General features: G+C 41.8%; 1 protein-coding gene across 11 annotated transcripts in view; it reads right to left on the reverse strand.

The window, feature by feature from the left end:
* Window positions 1–1,701: 1,701 nt before the first annotated feature.
* The window catches only part of snx14 (sorting nexin 14), a 147,308-nt gene continuing 133,066 nt past the window's right edge, over window positions 1,702–15,943 (reverse strand). For 9 of the 11 annotated variants that reach the window (XM_078556783.1, XM_078556787.1, XM_078556782.1 and 6 more), the window contains 2 exons: window positions 8,660–8,716; window positions 1,702–2,016 (listed from right to left, as the gene is read on the reverse strand). In XM_078556783.1, the coding sequence (XP_078412909.1) occupies window positions 1,978–2,016; window positions 8,660–8,716 (96 nt within the window). In that variant the 3' untranslated portion in view covers window positions 1,702–1,977. The remainder of the gene's footprint in view (window positions 2,017–8,659; window positions 8,717–15,943) is intronic. The other 2 variants (XM_078556784.1, XM_078556785.1) reach the window with 1 other exon arrangement.

Genomic DNA, 15,943 nt, shown 5'->3' on the forward strand with positions numbered 1-15,943 from the left:
TGCTTGACAATGATAAATGCTAGCTGTGAATAATCATTTGTGAAGTATGCTCATAGTACATAGTTCTGAAAGTTTCAAGCAGTAATCCTCACTCTCAATTTGGGCAGCAGACAAACAGCAAGTGCTTTTTTTAAAAAATACTTTTTAATCCAGAGGTACTTTGGTCATTGTTTACATTAGAGGTTGTTTCTTACTGATTGGACCACAATCCATGTTATGAGTTCGCAATGCTCCAGTTTAACATGAACTGCATTGTTATCCTCATTAACATCTGGGAACTTCTGCCAAAATTGGGCAAAATGTCCCACAGACTAGACAAGCATTAACCTGACAAAGCTATATTCACAGAATCATGCCTTTCAGCCAATATCCCAGAATCCTCAATTGCCAACCCTGGCTATTGTACTGTATCACCACAGGAAGGACAGATAGTACAGAGGTAATGGTACACTGGTATACAGTCAGGATGTAGTGTCCCTGGGAATATTCCAGACCTCATGAAATCTCATGGCATCAGGTCAAACATGGGCAAGAAAACCACTGGCTGATTACCACCTACCACCCTCAACTAAAGAATTAGTGCTACTCCTTGTTGAATGCCAGGGTACAGCAAGGGTTCAGAATGTACTATGGATAGGGGACTTCAATGTCCGTCAACAAGATTGGTTCAGTAGCACCATTGCTGACTGAGCTGACTGAATCCTGAAGGACATAACTGCCAGATGTGAACTGTGCAGATGGTCAGAGAACCAGCACAAGGGAAAAATATACTTGACTTCATCTTCATCATTCTACCTTCACAGATGTATCTATTCATGACAGTATTGGTAGGAAAGACCACTGCACAGTGTTTATGAAAACAGAGCCCCATCTTTACTCTGAGCACAAACTTTATCCAGTTGCTTGGCACTACCGTGTTAAATGGGGTAGATAAAACTGGGCATCTATGAGGCACTGAGGGACAGCATCAGCAGCAGAAAAGTTACATCACCCCAAACTGCCCAGTATATCCCTCAATCTTCAATGAGATCTGTAGGAGAGCATGCCAGGTGCACCACCAGGCATATCGAAAAATGAGGTACTAATCTGGGAAAGCAACGAGACAAGCCTACATGCATGTCAACAGTAGAAGCAGCATACAATAGACAGAGCTAAGCGATCCAGTAACCAACAGATAGGATCAAGCCTCTGCAGTCTTGCTGTAGCAGAGGTGAATGATGGTGGACAAGTAAACAACTAATAGAAGGAGACTCCATGACTATCCTCATCCTGAAAGCTGGCAAAGCCCAGCACACTAATGCAAAAGACAAGACTGTAGCATTTGAAACCATTGTCAGCCAGAAGTGCCAAGCAGGTGATCATTTTGGCCTCCTCCTGAGATTCCCACCATCACAGAAGTCAGTCTTCAGCCATTTGGATTCACTCCACATGATCTTGGCAGTGCAACCATTGTCTGCTTACAACACTTCAGTGAGCTTCTGTCTATATTCTATTATACATTTGTAAATTCAAATCCAGTGCTATCAAGGTCTCAGACCAGCCACATTCCATGTGTATCAACAAGATCGGCATATTGTCTACTTGCCAAATCTGTCTGGATCAGATTACAAAACAATACACAAATTTTGCTTAACTCAGTCTTCTAGAGCATTAGACTTAATGCTCAATCCAACTATAGATAAAGTCACTGGATTATCTGGATTTCCACAATACAATGATGCAGTATCCTTTATTGGTGTGGTGTAGTGGAATGCACACATGTTCAGAAAAGAAATCAGCATTTTTCAAATAAAATTAATGTTCACATTCACAGCACAAATTTCATAAAATTAATGTTCACATTTACTTACACACAAGTCTCACTAAAAATATTCAGCATTCATACACATAATTCCACGGAATATAAACAGCATGGCTCTATTGCACTCCAGCTCCTAAAAAAAAGGTCTCTCATAGGGAAATGGGTAGCAGTATTCTTCACTTCCACAGGGAAGCAGATGCTGCCTCTTTCTGCACCTGTAATATACAGAAGACCATTTAGACAATATACTTTGAAGCAGGCACAGGTCACAGGTGTATTTAGAGCAGAGATGTTTTCAGCTTTCGTTCTCACGATTTCAGCCCCTATTAATAAAGTCATAAGGCCTAAGAAACAAAAGCACACACTACTGGACACTGAATTACTGGCTCAGAGACCAAACAGTAGCTGGCATTGGAATATGTAGCACTTTGCTTTGATTGCCATCCATAGCAAAATGTTAGGGACACATTAAACAATGTTTTAGTAGGCATGTGGGTCATGCTGTACCAGGCCTTGGAGCTCTCAGTACTGGTACTGGGTTGAAGCACAAAAATATTCTATTCACCAAACATCCCCCACCATAATAACCATCAAAATTTCAGAAAATATCATTCCTTCCTTTTGATCAACTCCACTCATCTTCCAATTATCCACAACTTTGTTTACGACTCTACTCCACATTCATCAATATCCTTCAGATCACAAGCCCTTGCAAACAATCTCCATTCCATTCAGTTTAGTGGCTGAATTATTGCATCTGGATAACCTCCATAACTTTCAATGGAACAATCAGAATCCCACTTGCAATTCTGCAAGGGAATTTTTTTGTCTCTTCTGCAAGTCTCATCAATAGCTACCGCCTCTTACATTTGATCACTCCATCGTTGCTCACAAAGAGAAGCAAAGATGAGGTAGGCCACTTGGCCGAAATAGCTCATCCTTCCCTAGAATCTATTGGCACTGCCAACACAGCACCTAGCTTCCTTTTGAATGACTCGAGATCTTCCCCTATCATTTAACCTGGAACTCTTCTATGTAACGACAGCAGCTTGCACAAGAATTATTCCCAAACATCATCCTGAACTTGTATTTTTCTTGTTTCTATAAATTTTGTCCTTTAGACATGGTTTAGGTTGAAGTAGGGTGCTGGATTCACCTCCACTTTGCATTTTATATACATCAAGGCCACTCTATTGTCTATTTCCAAGGCTGAAAAGACCCAGTTTTGCTGATCTTTCCTCATAACTGGCTCGTGGAATCACCTGAGCCACAATTTGGCTGCACTCCTTCTAGGGCATGGATGCTTCCTTTGTACCACAATGATCAGAACTGAACTCACTCAACATGTCGCCTAATGACAGCTACTACACAACTTCAGCATTGACCTCTGGCTTATTCTCTACTGATCTAACAAGGTAACACAACATTGGTTGCTTTGTCGAGTGTGGTTCTGCAATGAATGGACGCGGCTCGCTCCCCAAGCTAGTTAACATCGTTCTTCAAGTATTCTCTTCTTCCAATGTTTATCAGCATAACTATGTCAAATTGAATTCAATGTAGGTGCAAATTTTGACCCATCATCAGTTGCTTCATCAATGACTCAATCCCCTGCCCTCCAAATATCTGAGAATTTTATCAACAAGCATTAATTTTCTGAATCAAGCCTGTTGCTATAGATTAGAAATGTAAGAAATAGGAGGAGTAGGCCATTTGGCCCCTCAAGCCTGCCCCGCCATTCAATAAGATCATGGCTGATCTGCCCTGGGCCTCAACTCCTCTTTGGTGACAGCTCCTCATAGACCTCAGTTCCCCGATATTTCAAAAATCTATATCCTCTTTAAATACTTCCAATGATCTAGCCTCCACAACTCTCTGAGGTAGAGAATTCCAGACATTCACTACCCTCAGAGAAGAAATTCCTTCGCATCTCAGTTTTAGATAAGTGTCACCTTATTCTGTAACTATATCCTCTAGCTTGAGATTCCCCTACTAGTGGAAACATCTTTCAACATCTACCCTGTCAAGCCCCCTCAGAATCTTGTATGTTTCAATAAGGTCACCCCTCATTCTTCTAAACTTTAATGAATAAAGGTCTAACCCGTTTAGCCGTTCTCGATAAGTCAATCCCTTCATCCCAGGAATCAGCCTAGTGAATCGCTTTTGAACTGCTTCCAATGCCAGTATATCCTTTCTTAAATACAGGGACCAAAGGTGAACACAGTACTCCAGGTGCGGCCTCACCAACAGTACAGTTGTAACAAGACTTCCCTATTTTTAAACTCCAACCCCCTAGCAATACAGGCCAAAATTCATTTTGCCTTCTTAATTACTTGCTGCATCTGCATGCTAACCTTTTGTGTTTCATGCACAAGAACACCTGGATCCTTCTATGCTGCACTTTTTTGGAGTCTCTCTCCATTTAAATAACAGTCTGCCTTTTGATTCTTCCTACCAAAGTGCATGACCTCACACTTTCCTACATTAAACTCCATCTGCCAAGTTTTTGCCCACTCACTCAACCTATCCACATCCCCTTGCAGATTCCATATGTCCTCATCACAACATGCCGTCCCACCTATTTTTGTATCGTCAGTAAATTTCTATATGTTACATTCTGCCCCCTCCTCAAGTCATTAATATGGATAGCAAATAATTGAGGCCCTAGGACTGATCCTTGTGGCATTCCACTAGTTACAACTTTCCAACCTGAAAAAGACCTATCAATCCCAACTCTGCCTTCTGTAACGGTAGGGGCCCCAGCACAAATCCTCGGGGTACTCCACTTAACCAGACATCACTCCGCAAACTAATGCCCTTCACTTCTCCTCTTTCAGAGAATTCTTCATGAACCTTCAAATTTTACTTTAAACTCTTACAGACTTTGATATAGTACTTTATCCAGGATTTTAGAAATCTATACATGCAACATAGAACTTTGACATCCACTTAGGCTGCCATTTCGTCAAAGGTCAAGAGAGTTAGTCAGACAGGGTCATCCCTCCTCAATGCACAATGGGTGCCCATCACGTAGTTATTTACAAACAAATAACTTTCAGATTTACTCCAACAATTCCAGTATTTCGTTAGTCAGTTAGTTGTCCAGACTATTCCTAATAGAAACAAAGAAAATAGGAGTAGGCCATTCGGCCCTTCAAGCCTACTATTCCTTATGATCATGGCTGATCATCCAACTCAATAGCCTGCTCCCGCTTTCTCCCCATATCCTTTGATCCCTTTCGCCCCAAGAGCTCTATCCAACTCCTTCTTCAAAACATTTAATGTTTTGGCCTCAACTACTTTCTGTGGTAGCAAATTTCACAGGCTCACCACTCTCTGGGTGAAAAAATTTCTCCTCATCTCAGTCCTAAATGGTCTACCCCGTATCCTCAGACAGTGACCCCTGATTCTGAACTCCCCCACCATCGGGAACAACCTCCCTGCATCTACCCTGTCTAGTCCTGTTAGAATTTTATAGGTTTCTATGAGATCCCCCCTCATTCTTCTAAACTCCAGTAAATATAATCCTAACCGACTCAATCACTCCTCAGATGTCAGTCCCGCCATCCCAGGAATCAGTCTGGTATAACTTTGCTGCACTCCCTTATAGCAAGAACACCCTTCCTCAGATAAGGAGACCAAAACTGCAGACAATATTCCAGGTGTGGTCTCACCAAGGCCCTGTATAATTGCAGCAAGACATCCCTGCTCATGTACTCGAATTCTCTTGCTATGAAGGTCAACATCATTTGCCGCCTGCTGCACCTGCATTCTTCAGCGACTGGTCTATGAGGACACCCAGGTCTCGTTGCACATTCACCCCTCTCAAGTTATAACCATTCAGGTAATAATCTGCCTTCCTATTTTTGCTACCAAAGTGGATAACCTCACATTTATCCACATTATACTGCATCTGCCATGCATCTGTCCACTCACTCAGCTTGTCCAAATCACACTGAAGCATCTCTGCATCCTCCTCACAGCTCACCTTCCCACCCAGCTTTGTGTCATCTGCAAATTTGGAGATATTACATTTCGCTCCCTCATCTAAATCATTAATACATATATTGTGAATAACTGGAGTCCCAGCACCGATCCCTGCGGTACCCCACTAGTCACTGCCTGCCATTCGGAAAAAGACCCGTTTATTCCTACTCTTTGTTTCCTGTCTGCCAACCAGTTTTCTATCCATCTCAATACACAACCCCCAATCCCATGCGCTTTAATTTTACACGCTAATCTATTGTGTGGGACTTTGGCGAAAGCCTTCTGCAAGTCCAAATAAACCCATCCACTGACTCCCCTCATCAACTCTACTAGTGACATCCTTGAAAAATTCCAGTAGATTTGTCAAGCAAGACTTCCCTTTCGTAAATCCATGCTGGCTCTGTCCGATTCTGCTACTGTTTTCTCAATTGCTCAGCTATTAAATCTTTTATTAGGGACTCTCGAATTTTCCCCACTACCGACGTCAGGCTGACTGGTCTATAATTCCCTATTTTCTCTCTACCTCCCTTTTTAAATAGTGGGGTTACATTAGCTACCCTCCAATCAATAGGAACTGTTCCAGAGTCTATAGAATCTCAGAAGATGACCACCAATGCACCCACTATTTCTAGGGCCACTTCCTTAAGTACTCTGGGATGTAGATTATCAGGCCCTGGGGATTTATCAGCCTTCAATCCCATCAATTTCTCCAACACCATTTCCCTACTAATACTGATTTCTTTCAGTTCCTCCCTCTCACTAAACCCTGTGTTCCCCAACATTTCTGGTATGTTATTTGTATCCTCCTTTGCGAAGACAGAACCAAAGTATGGATTTAGTTAGTCAGCCATTTCTTTGTTCCCCATTATAAATTCCCCTGTTTCTGACTGTAAGGGGCCTACATTTGTCTTCATCAATCTTTTTCTCTTCACATACCTATAAAAACTTTTACAGTCAGTTTTTATGTTCCCCACAAGCTTACTCTTGTACTCTATTATCCCATTCTTAATCAATCCCTTGGTCCTCCTTTGCTGTATGAAGACACCCAGGTCTGTTGCACATTTCTATGACCAACGTTTTCATGCTAGAAATTGAATTATCCAACAATGTAAGCAACAGCAAAATGGAAATTCTGCATTGAAAACTTCTCAATTATCAGAATTTGCATTAAGAGTAGATAGTATCAACATTCTTGACTTTATAATCACAACTGATCCCAAATGAACCTCTCGTATCTTCATCACAAGAAACTGCATTTCTTTTTTGGTATCGTCTTTATCAACTGTACAAAACCCAAGTTCACCAAGGCTTTACACGCTGCTCCCACTGCTGAAGAGCTCCTTCTGACATTTCTCTTGTAGTTAGAAGTGGGAGACAAAAAAAAAAATGCTTGCCTTTCACAATGCAATCCTCCTCACCCCGTTTCAAAATCAAATTTTCTATCTTATTGATACCACTCTGGATAGCGATACTCAGAAGTTTCCTATAATTTCCCCATAGTTAAGGCTCTTCCCCCTTCTGCATCCTCACTGGGTTGAAATAAGGGTATTCTTTCCCAGAAACACAAAATTGTGGAACTCATCTTCCCTAGGTTTTCCCTTCCTCTGACAATATTCAGATTTTTAAGCCCTAAGTTTAGTATCTCTTGATCACAACCATTCTGATTTATGTCATTCTTTTCAACAACAGTAGTGATCTCTGTACTTCATTGCTGTCCAAGTTTGCCAAATGAAAGCTTTGAAATGATTCCCCTCCCTGGTCTAGGCCAATGTTTGACCCGCAGATATAAGGTGAGACAGTGTTGGGCAATTCATTCCTATACGTTTCCTGTGGAGCCCTCTAAGTCTCCCTCCAGTTGTGGCCCAAATTACATAGGAAATTTATAAGAGAAGAATCTTGCTTAATATTTAATTTGCATTCTGCAGTCTTATATTGGTTCAGATTAACTTTGCAGGTAAATGATATTACCCAGTGATAGCTAAATTCCTAAATATACTGTGAACCAATCTTAAAAAGGACAAAGAAATTGCAGACAGTGTAAGACAGAATAACAATGAAGTAGTAAGTGACAAATGTGATGCATTCTGGGCACTGGAGTACATAAAGCAAGTGGAATAAATAAATAATAAGAATGAAGAGAGTGTGACACAACCTCCAACACAAAAGGTGACACAAACAGGTTCAGGCAGATAATGCATCCAAGGTCTTACCTTGAGCAATGACACAAGAGATCCACTATTGTGTAACATAGATCTTGTGCAATTTATTGTGGTCAGACACAGGGAAGGGAGAGAGAAACCTTCAGAGAGAGGGAGAGTTCAGACATGCAAGATGAGACAGAAGTGTAGCCATTTTAGATATTTATGTAAATATCTGAACTGTATATGTGAAAGCACTAGTGAGAGAATTTGAGCCAAACAAGTGGAGAAGGAAATAGTGGTTCAGACATACCACAGAAATTTACATCAGAAAAGCAAGCCATTTGGCCCACTGTAACTGTCCAATCCAAAATGAATCCTACTGCCTTCTATATTCTTCTGTTTCAAAAATGTCACTGTTTTTTCAAGAAAGATGCAATACTGCTTTGCCAAGGCTTTCCATACTCCAACAACTTTGAATAACAAGATAAACCCTCATCACTAACTCTCTTCAATCTGAAGAAATAACCATTGCCTATTCACCATTAAAACATTTCATAATTTAAAAATGTCTTATTAAAACTCCCATAAACTTTCTGCTCCAACTAAAATGGGTTTAAATCCTCTCCTCAAAACTCAAGTAGTTCAGACAAGGAGATAACGTGCTCAGACTCTCAAAAATCTGTGAAAATTATATTGCACCAACAAAATTAGATATGTCTACTCCTGCTCTTACCTTACTGAGTTCAGGAAACAGCTCCTGCAGTACTATGTCCAGCAATACATATGTCAGCTGAAATAAAAGTAAAATAAATACTTGAACCATATGAAATCTAAAATTATTTACTAATGCAGAAAGATTTTTTAAAAACTATTTCTGGCTTTGTTGGGAACTTATTGCCAGTCTTAACCAGTCTATAATCTCAGGCTATTTAGTCTCATCCCAAGTATTTTCCCCCAACAGTGGCCTTGCTCAGTATATCGAGCTTGAACTGACAGTAGCATTTGTTAAGTAAATCACCATGAAAGGGAAATCATGTTTAACAAACCTATTGGAGTTTTTTGAGGATGTAACGAGCAGAATAGCTAAGGGGGAACCGGTAGATGTGGTATATTATTTTCAGAAAGCTTTTGGTAAGGTCTCACACAAGATTAAACAAAATTAAAAGTAAATTAAGTAAACAAAATTAGAGCATATGGGATTGGGGGTAATATAGTGACATGGATTGAGAACTGGTTAACAGACTGAAAACAGTAGGAATAAATGGGTCATTCTCAGGTCGACAGGCTGCGACTAGTGGGATACTGCACTTGGGCCCCAGCTATTCACAATCTATATCAATGATTTGGACGTGGGGATTAAATGTAATGTTTTCAAGTTTTCAGATGAGACAAACTAGGTGGAAGTGAGAGTTAGGAGGAAGATGCAAAGACGTTTCAAGGGCGTTTGGAGAGGCTAAATGAGTTGGCAAAAATTTGACAGATGGAATAATATGTGGAGAAATGAGAGGTTATCTGCTTTGGTAGGAAAAACAAATACAGAGTATTTTCTTAAATGGTGAGGGGCTGAGAAGTATGGAACTTCAAAGGGACTTGGGTGTCCTTGTTCATGCTTCACTGAAACTAACATACAGGTACAGCAAGCAATTAAGGCAAATGGTATGTTGGCCTTTATTACAAGGGGATTGGAGTATAGGAGTAAAATTGTCTTACTGCAACTATATAGAGCCTTGAGGAAACCACACCTGGAGTATTGTGTGCAGTTTTTGTCTCCTTACCTAAGATAAGATATTGTCAAAGGGGAAGTGCAATGAAGGTTCACTAAAATAATTCCTGGGATGGAGGGATTGTCCTATGAGGAAAAATTAAATAGACTGGGCCTTTATTCTCTGGAGTCTAGAGGAATGACGAGTGATCTCATTCAAACATACAAAATTCTTACAAGGCTTGACAGGGTAGATGCAGGAAAGATGTTTCCCTTGTCTGGTGGGGTCAAGAACCAGGGTGCACAGTCTCAGGATAAGGGGGAGGCCATTTAGGACTGAGATGAGGAGGAATTTGTTCACTCAGGTGGGGGTGAATATTTGGACTTTTCTGCTCCAGATGGCTGTGGAGGTTTGGTTGTTATGTTCAAGGCTGAGATTGATAGATTTCTACATATTAAAAACATCAAAAGGTAAGGGGGTAGTGCAGGAAAATGGTGTTGAAGTAGATCAGCCATGATCTCAGTGAATGGTGAAGCCGGCTCGAATGGCTGAATGGCCTACTTTTGCTCCTATTTCTTATGTTCTCATACAAATATTTGTTAAATACATCGACATAAACATTTTCCTAAAGATTTATCAGTCACTGTTACCTTCAAATCTAAAGTGCACAGCCTGCACTGAACATCATGAAGGTGAATTTCTTGACCTAAGTTAGGCAATGAAATGGCCTCACTCTAAAACCTCACATCTGCAGGCTTGTGCAGTGAAATTCTTGTCACTAAGGGAAGGAATGCCCATTTTTCTCCTCCAAAATTGCACATCTGATATCTGACTACTTCCATGATTTTGTTAATTAAAATCAAGAAACAATTTTACAATTTTACCTAAAATAGGAGCTTTTCAGAGAACATGGCAAAAATGAAGCTAGCTTCATGTATGCTGACACCAGGTCTGGCAGCATCAAGCCACCTCAGAACCTTATATGTTTCAATGAAATCATCTCAATCTTAACTCCAGAGAGTATAGGCCTATTCTACTAAACCTCTCATCTCAGGAATCAACAGTGAACCTTTGCTGCATTGTCTGAGGCCAGAATATGCTTCCTTAGACATGGAGTCCGAAATTGCACACTGCACTCCAGGTGTGGTCTCCCCAAAGCTCTGTACATTGCAACAAGGCTTGAATGATCTTTTGCAAGAAACACAGTTAGCATGCAGGTACAGCAAACAGTCAGGCAGAATGGCATGTTGGCTTTATTGCAAGCGCAATACAGTACACCAGCAAGGAAGAATGGAGTCCCAGGGTTTTGACCCAGCATCAATGAAGAAACGGCGATATAGCTCCAAGTCAGAATGGTGTGTGAATTCGAGGGGAACTTGCAGGTGATGGTATTCCCACAAGCAGGCTGCTTTATCCTGGACAATGAGTTTCTTAAGTGTTGTTGCAGCTGCACTCATCCAGGCAAGTGGAGAGTGTTCCATCACACTCCAGACTTGTGCCTTCTAGATGGTGAAAAGGCTTTGGGGAGTCAGGAGGTGAATTACTCTCCAAAGATTTCCCAGCCTCTGACCTGCTCTTGCAGCCACAGTATTTATATGGTAGTATTTCATAATACCCTGAGGAACTACTGCAGCGATATCCCATGGCTGAGATGATTGATCTCTAACAACTGCAAACATCTTCCTTTGTGCTAGGTATGACTCCAACCAGAGATGAGTCCATGCCCCCCACCCCCTGGATTCCCCTTGGCACCTGTTTTGCTAGGGCTCATTCAAATGCTAACTTGATGTCAAGGTATAAATACTGTGGCTGCAAGAGCAGGTCAGAGGCTGGGAATTGTTTGGAGAGTAATCCACCTCTTGACTCCCCAAAGCCTGTCCACCATCTAGAAGGCGCAAGTCTAGAGTGTGATGGAACACTCTCCGCTTGCCTGGATGAGTGCAGCTCCAACAACACTTAAGAAACTCATTGTCCGGGATAAAGCAGCCTGCTTGTGGGAATACCACCACCTGCAAGTTCCCCTCGAATTCACATACCATTCTGACTTGGAGCTATATCGCCGTTTCTTCATTGATGCTGGGTCAAAACCCTGGGACTCCATTCTTCCTTGCTGGTGTACTGTATTGCCCTTGCAATAAAGCCAACATGCCATTCTGCCTGACTGTTTGCTGTACCTGATGTCAAGGGCAGTCACTCTCATCTCTTGAATACAGTTCTTTTGTCTATGTTTGACCAAGGCTGCATTGATGTCAGGAACTGAGTAGCCTGGCAGAGCCCAAGCTGAGCGTCAGTGAGAAGGTTATTGCTAAGTGCTGCTTGATAGAACTGTTGAAGACACTTTCCATTACTTTGATGATTGAGAGTAGACTGATGGGGCAGTAATTGGCGGAGTTGGACTTGTCTTGCTTTTGGTGGAACAGATTTATATGGGCAATTTTCCCCATTGCAGGGTAGATGTCAGTGTTGTAGCTGTACTGGAACTGCTTAGCTAAGAGCATGGCTATTTCTGGAGCACAAGTCTTCAGTACTATTGCTAGAATGTTGTCCCAAAGCCTTTGCAGTGCCTTCAGCCGTTTCTTGATGCCACATGCAGTGAACTGAATTGGCTGAAGGCTGGTATCCGTGAATCTGTAATGCTTGTGACTTCAGGAGGAGGCCGAGGTGGATCACCCACTTGGCACTTCTGGCTGAAGATGGCTGCAAATGCTTCAGCCTTGTCTTTTGCACTGATGTGCTGGGTTCACTCATCATCGAGGATGGGGATATTTGTGGAGCCTCCTCCTGCAGTGAGTTGTTTAATTGTCCACCACCATTCGTGACTGGGTGTGGCAGGACTGCAGAGCTTAGATCTGATCCATTGGTTGTAGGATCGCTTAGCTCTGTCTATTGCATGCTGCTACTGCAATTTGGTCCTGTATTGTAGCTTTACCAGTTTGACACCTCATTTTTAGATATGCCTGGTGCTGCTCCTGGCGTGCCATCCTGCACTCTTCATTGAACTAGAGTTGAACCGCAGGCCTGATGGGAACAGTAGAGTTCAGTAGGGATATGCCAGGCCATCAGGTTACTATTGGATGCCCAATTTTGAGTTGCTAGTTCTGTTTGAAATCTATCCCATTTAGCACGGTGGTAGTGCCACACAACACAATGGAGGGTATCCTCAATGTGAAGACGGGACTTTACCTCCACAAGGATTGTGCAGTGGTCACTCCTACCAATATTTTCATGGACAGGTAGATTGGTGAGGGTGAGGTCAAGTAGGCTTTTCCCTCTTGTTGGTTCCCTCACCACCTGCCAAAGACCTAGTCTAGCAGCTATGTCCATTAAGACTCAGCCACCTCAGTCAGTAGTGGTGCTACCGAGCCAATCTTGGGTGATGGACACCCACCCAGAGTACACACTGTGCCCTTGTCACCTTCAGTGTTTCCTCCAAGTGCTGTTTGACATGGAAGAATTCTGACTCATTAGCTGAGGTGGGACAGTAGGTGGTAATCAGCAGCAGGTTTCCTTGCCCATTTTTGACCTGATGCCTTGAGAATTCATGGGGTTCAGAGTCGATGTTGAGGACTCCCAGAGTAACTCCCTCGCGACTGCATACTACTGTGCACCGCCTCTGCTGGGTCCGTCCTGCCGGTGGGGCAGAAGATACCCAGGGATGGTGATGGTGGTGTCTGGGACATTGTAAGATATGATTTTGTGAATATGACTATGTCAGGCTGTTTCTTGGCTAGTCTGTGGGACAGCTTTCCCAATTTTGACACAAACACCGTGTTGTCAGTAAGGAGGAGTTTGAAGGGTCGACAGGGTTGGGTTTTCCCATGCCGTTTCTGGTGCCTAAGTCAATGCCAGGTAGTCTGCCGAGTTTCATTCCTTTTAGACTTCCTAGCGGATGGATACAACAGGGCATTTAAGAGTCACGGATAAGGTGAGCTTGGAGGGTCTGGAGTCACATGTAGGCCAGGCCAGGTAAGGGCAGATTTCCTTCCCTAAGGGACATTAGTGAACCAGATGAGTTTTTATGACAATCAAAAATGGTTTTGTGCTCACTTTCAGTTTTTAATTCCAGAATTTATCAGTTGAATTTAAATTCCACCAGCTGCTATGTTGGGATTTGAACGTATGTTCCCAAAACATTAGCCTGGGCCTCTGAATTACTAGTACAGTGACATAACCACTATGCCACTGCCTCTCCCCAACTCCCCTGCTCTTCTTCAAAATAGTGCCACAGAAGCTTTTACATCCACCCAGGCAGGCAGATTATCATCAGTTTAACATTTCATCTGTAAGACAGCACATCCAACCACGAGACATTTCCTCAGGACTGCGCTGGATTGTCAGCCTTGATTTTTTTGCTCAAACCATGGAGCAGAACTTGACCCCAAAACATTGTCACTTAAGAGGCAACCAAGTAAGCCACAGCAGACACAATCCATAAACCAATTTCTAGCCATGCTAACATATTACACCCAACCCCATTAGCTCTTATCTTGTGTAATAACCTTTATTTTATCTTGTGTAATAACCTTTATTTGTTGAATGCCTTTTGGGAATCCAATATCCTACATCCACTGGTTCCCCTTTGTGTACCCTGGTAGCCACATTCTCAAAATGTGAACAAGTGGACCATTCTTAAATGTACTGTTGGACTAACAAGGCAGCTAACTACATGAGAGACAATTCTCTCTTCCTAAGTTAGAAAGAGAATATGTAAGACAGTCAAGAGCTGAGATAAAGAGCTACACAGCAAGACTGATCTTAAAGGGCTTGAAAGGGGAGATATTACTCATTTGTATCACACATGTTGCAGATAAGTGAAAAAAGATTTACCAGAGTTGACAGACTTTGCATAGGAGGCCTGGGTTTATCAAAAACCAGCCAATACTTGTTTAACTTACATTCTTGGCCCAAGCATTACTATAGCACATTTTAAATATAAATTATTTTCTGTCCCATCCACCTCAGGTAAAAACCCCTGGGTAAACAGAACAGAGGGTCAATTTGCAGAAATAACACAAGGACAATCTAACCAGGTAATATCAATACAGCTCATAATTATTGGTGAAGGCTAAGAACCCTCCAGCATGCATTCTATAGCTGTATTTGTAAATGATTAAATAACTGTTCAAAAAGATTGCCATATATACATAACTATGCTCTGCTGATCACCACTGATAAACATCATTGCTCATGTCGGTATTTGTAGCCACATACATTAACATGTTTTTTTTTAAACTATGAAAACTCTGCAGTTTGCTTCAAAGTTTCTGGAATACAATGAAGATCTAAGAAAATAGCACTGCAGTTTTGGATTGAAATTTTGACAAAGTAACACGCAGGTGGCCCTCCTTTAGTACCAAAGTGCATGGGGTTACATCAACTTGTTTAGTAACAGGATTAAAACATTACTAAAAGTTAGCCAATTACAGTAACAATAAAAACAAGGAGTCAAGAGGAAATGTAGTCTTCAAATGAAGCGGGGGAATAACTGAATCAATTTTAACAGCAGAATAGACATTACCCAGTTCCCCTTTTAAAATCATACATTCTGTCCTCTTATTTATAGCTAAAGAAAGAACTTCTGCAAGTATACAGAATCATAGAATGGTTACAGCACAGGTCGTCGTCATTTGAGCCGACATCTCAGTGTTGGCTCCCTGAAAGAAGCCATTCACCTAGTGCCATTCCCCTGTAGCCCCGCAAATTTTTCCTTTTCAGATAATGATCCAATTCCACTTTGAGTGCCTCAATTGACCCTGCCTCCAACACACACTCGGGCAGTGCATTCCAGATCCTAACCACTCGCTGTGTGAAAAAGCTTCTCATGTTGCCATTTGTTTTTTTTTGCCAATTACCTTAAATCTGTGCCCTCTGGTTCGTGATCCTTCCACCAAGGGGAACAGTTTCTCCCTATCTACACTGGCCAGGCTCCTCATGATTTTGATCTCTCAACCTTCCCTTCTCCAAGGAAAAAAATCCCAATTTCTCCGATCTTTCCACACAAATGCAGTTCCTCATCCCTGGAACCAATCTCATGAATCCTCTCCGATGCCTTCATATCTTTCGTAAAGCGCCAGAACTGGATGCAATAGTCCAGCTGAGGTTGAACCAGTGTTTTATACAGATTTAATATAACCTCCTTGCTCTTGCCCTTTATGCCCCTATCAATAAAGCCTAGGATACTGTATACTTTATTAACTGCTCTCTCAACCTGACCTGCCACCTTCAATGATTTATGCACAGCACTTGGGCAAATGCAGGTTAATTAAGGAAAGCCAGCATGATTCAGTAAGGGGAAATTTGTGTTTAACTAACTT

This window comes from Cetorhinus maximus, chromosome 14, assembly GCF_964194155.1.
Source record: "Cetorhinus maximus chromosome 14, sCetMax3.hap1.1, whole genome shotgun sequence".
NCBI lineage: Eukaryota > Metazoa > Chordata > Chondrichthyes > Lamniformes > Cetorhinidae > Cetorhinus > Cetorhinus maximus.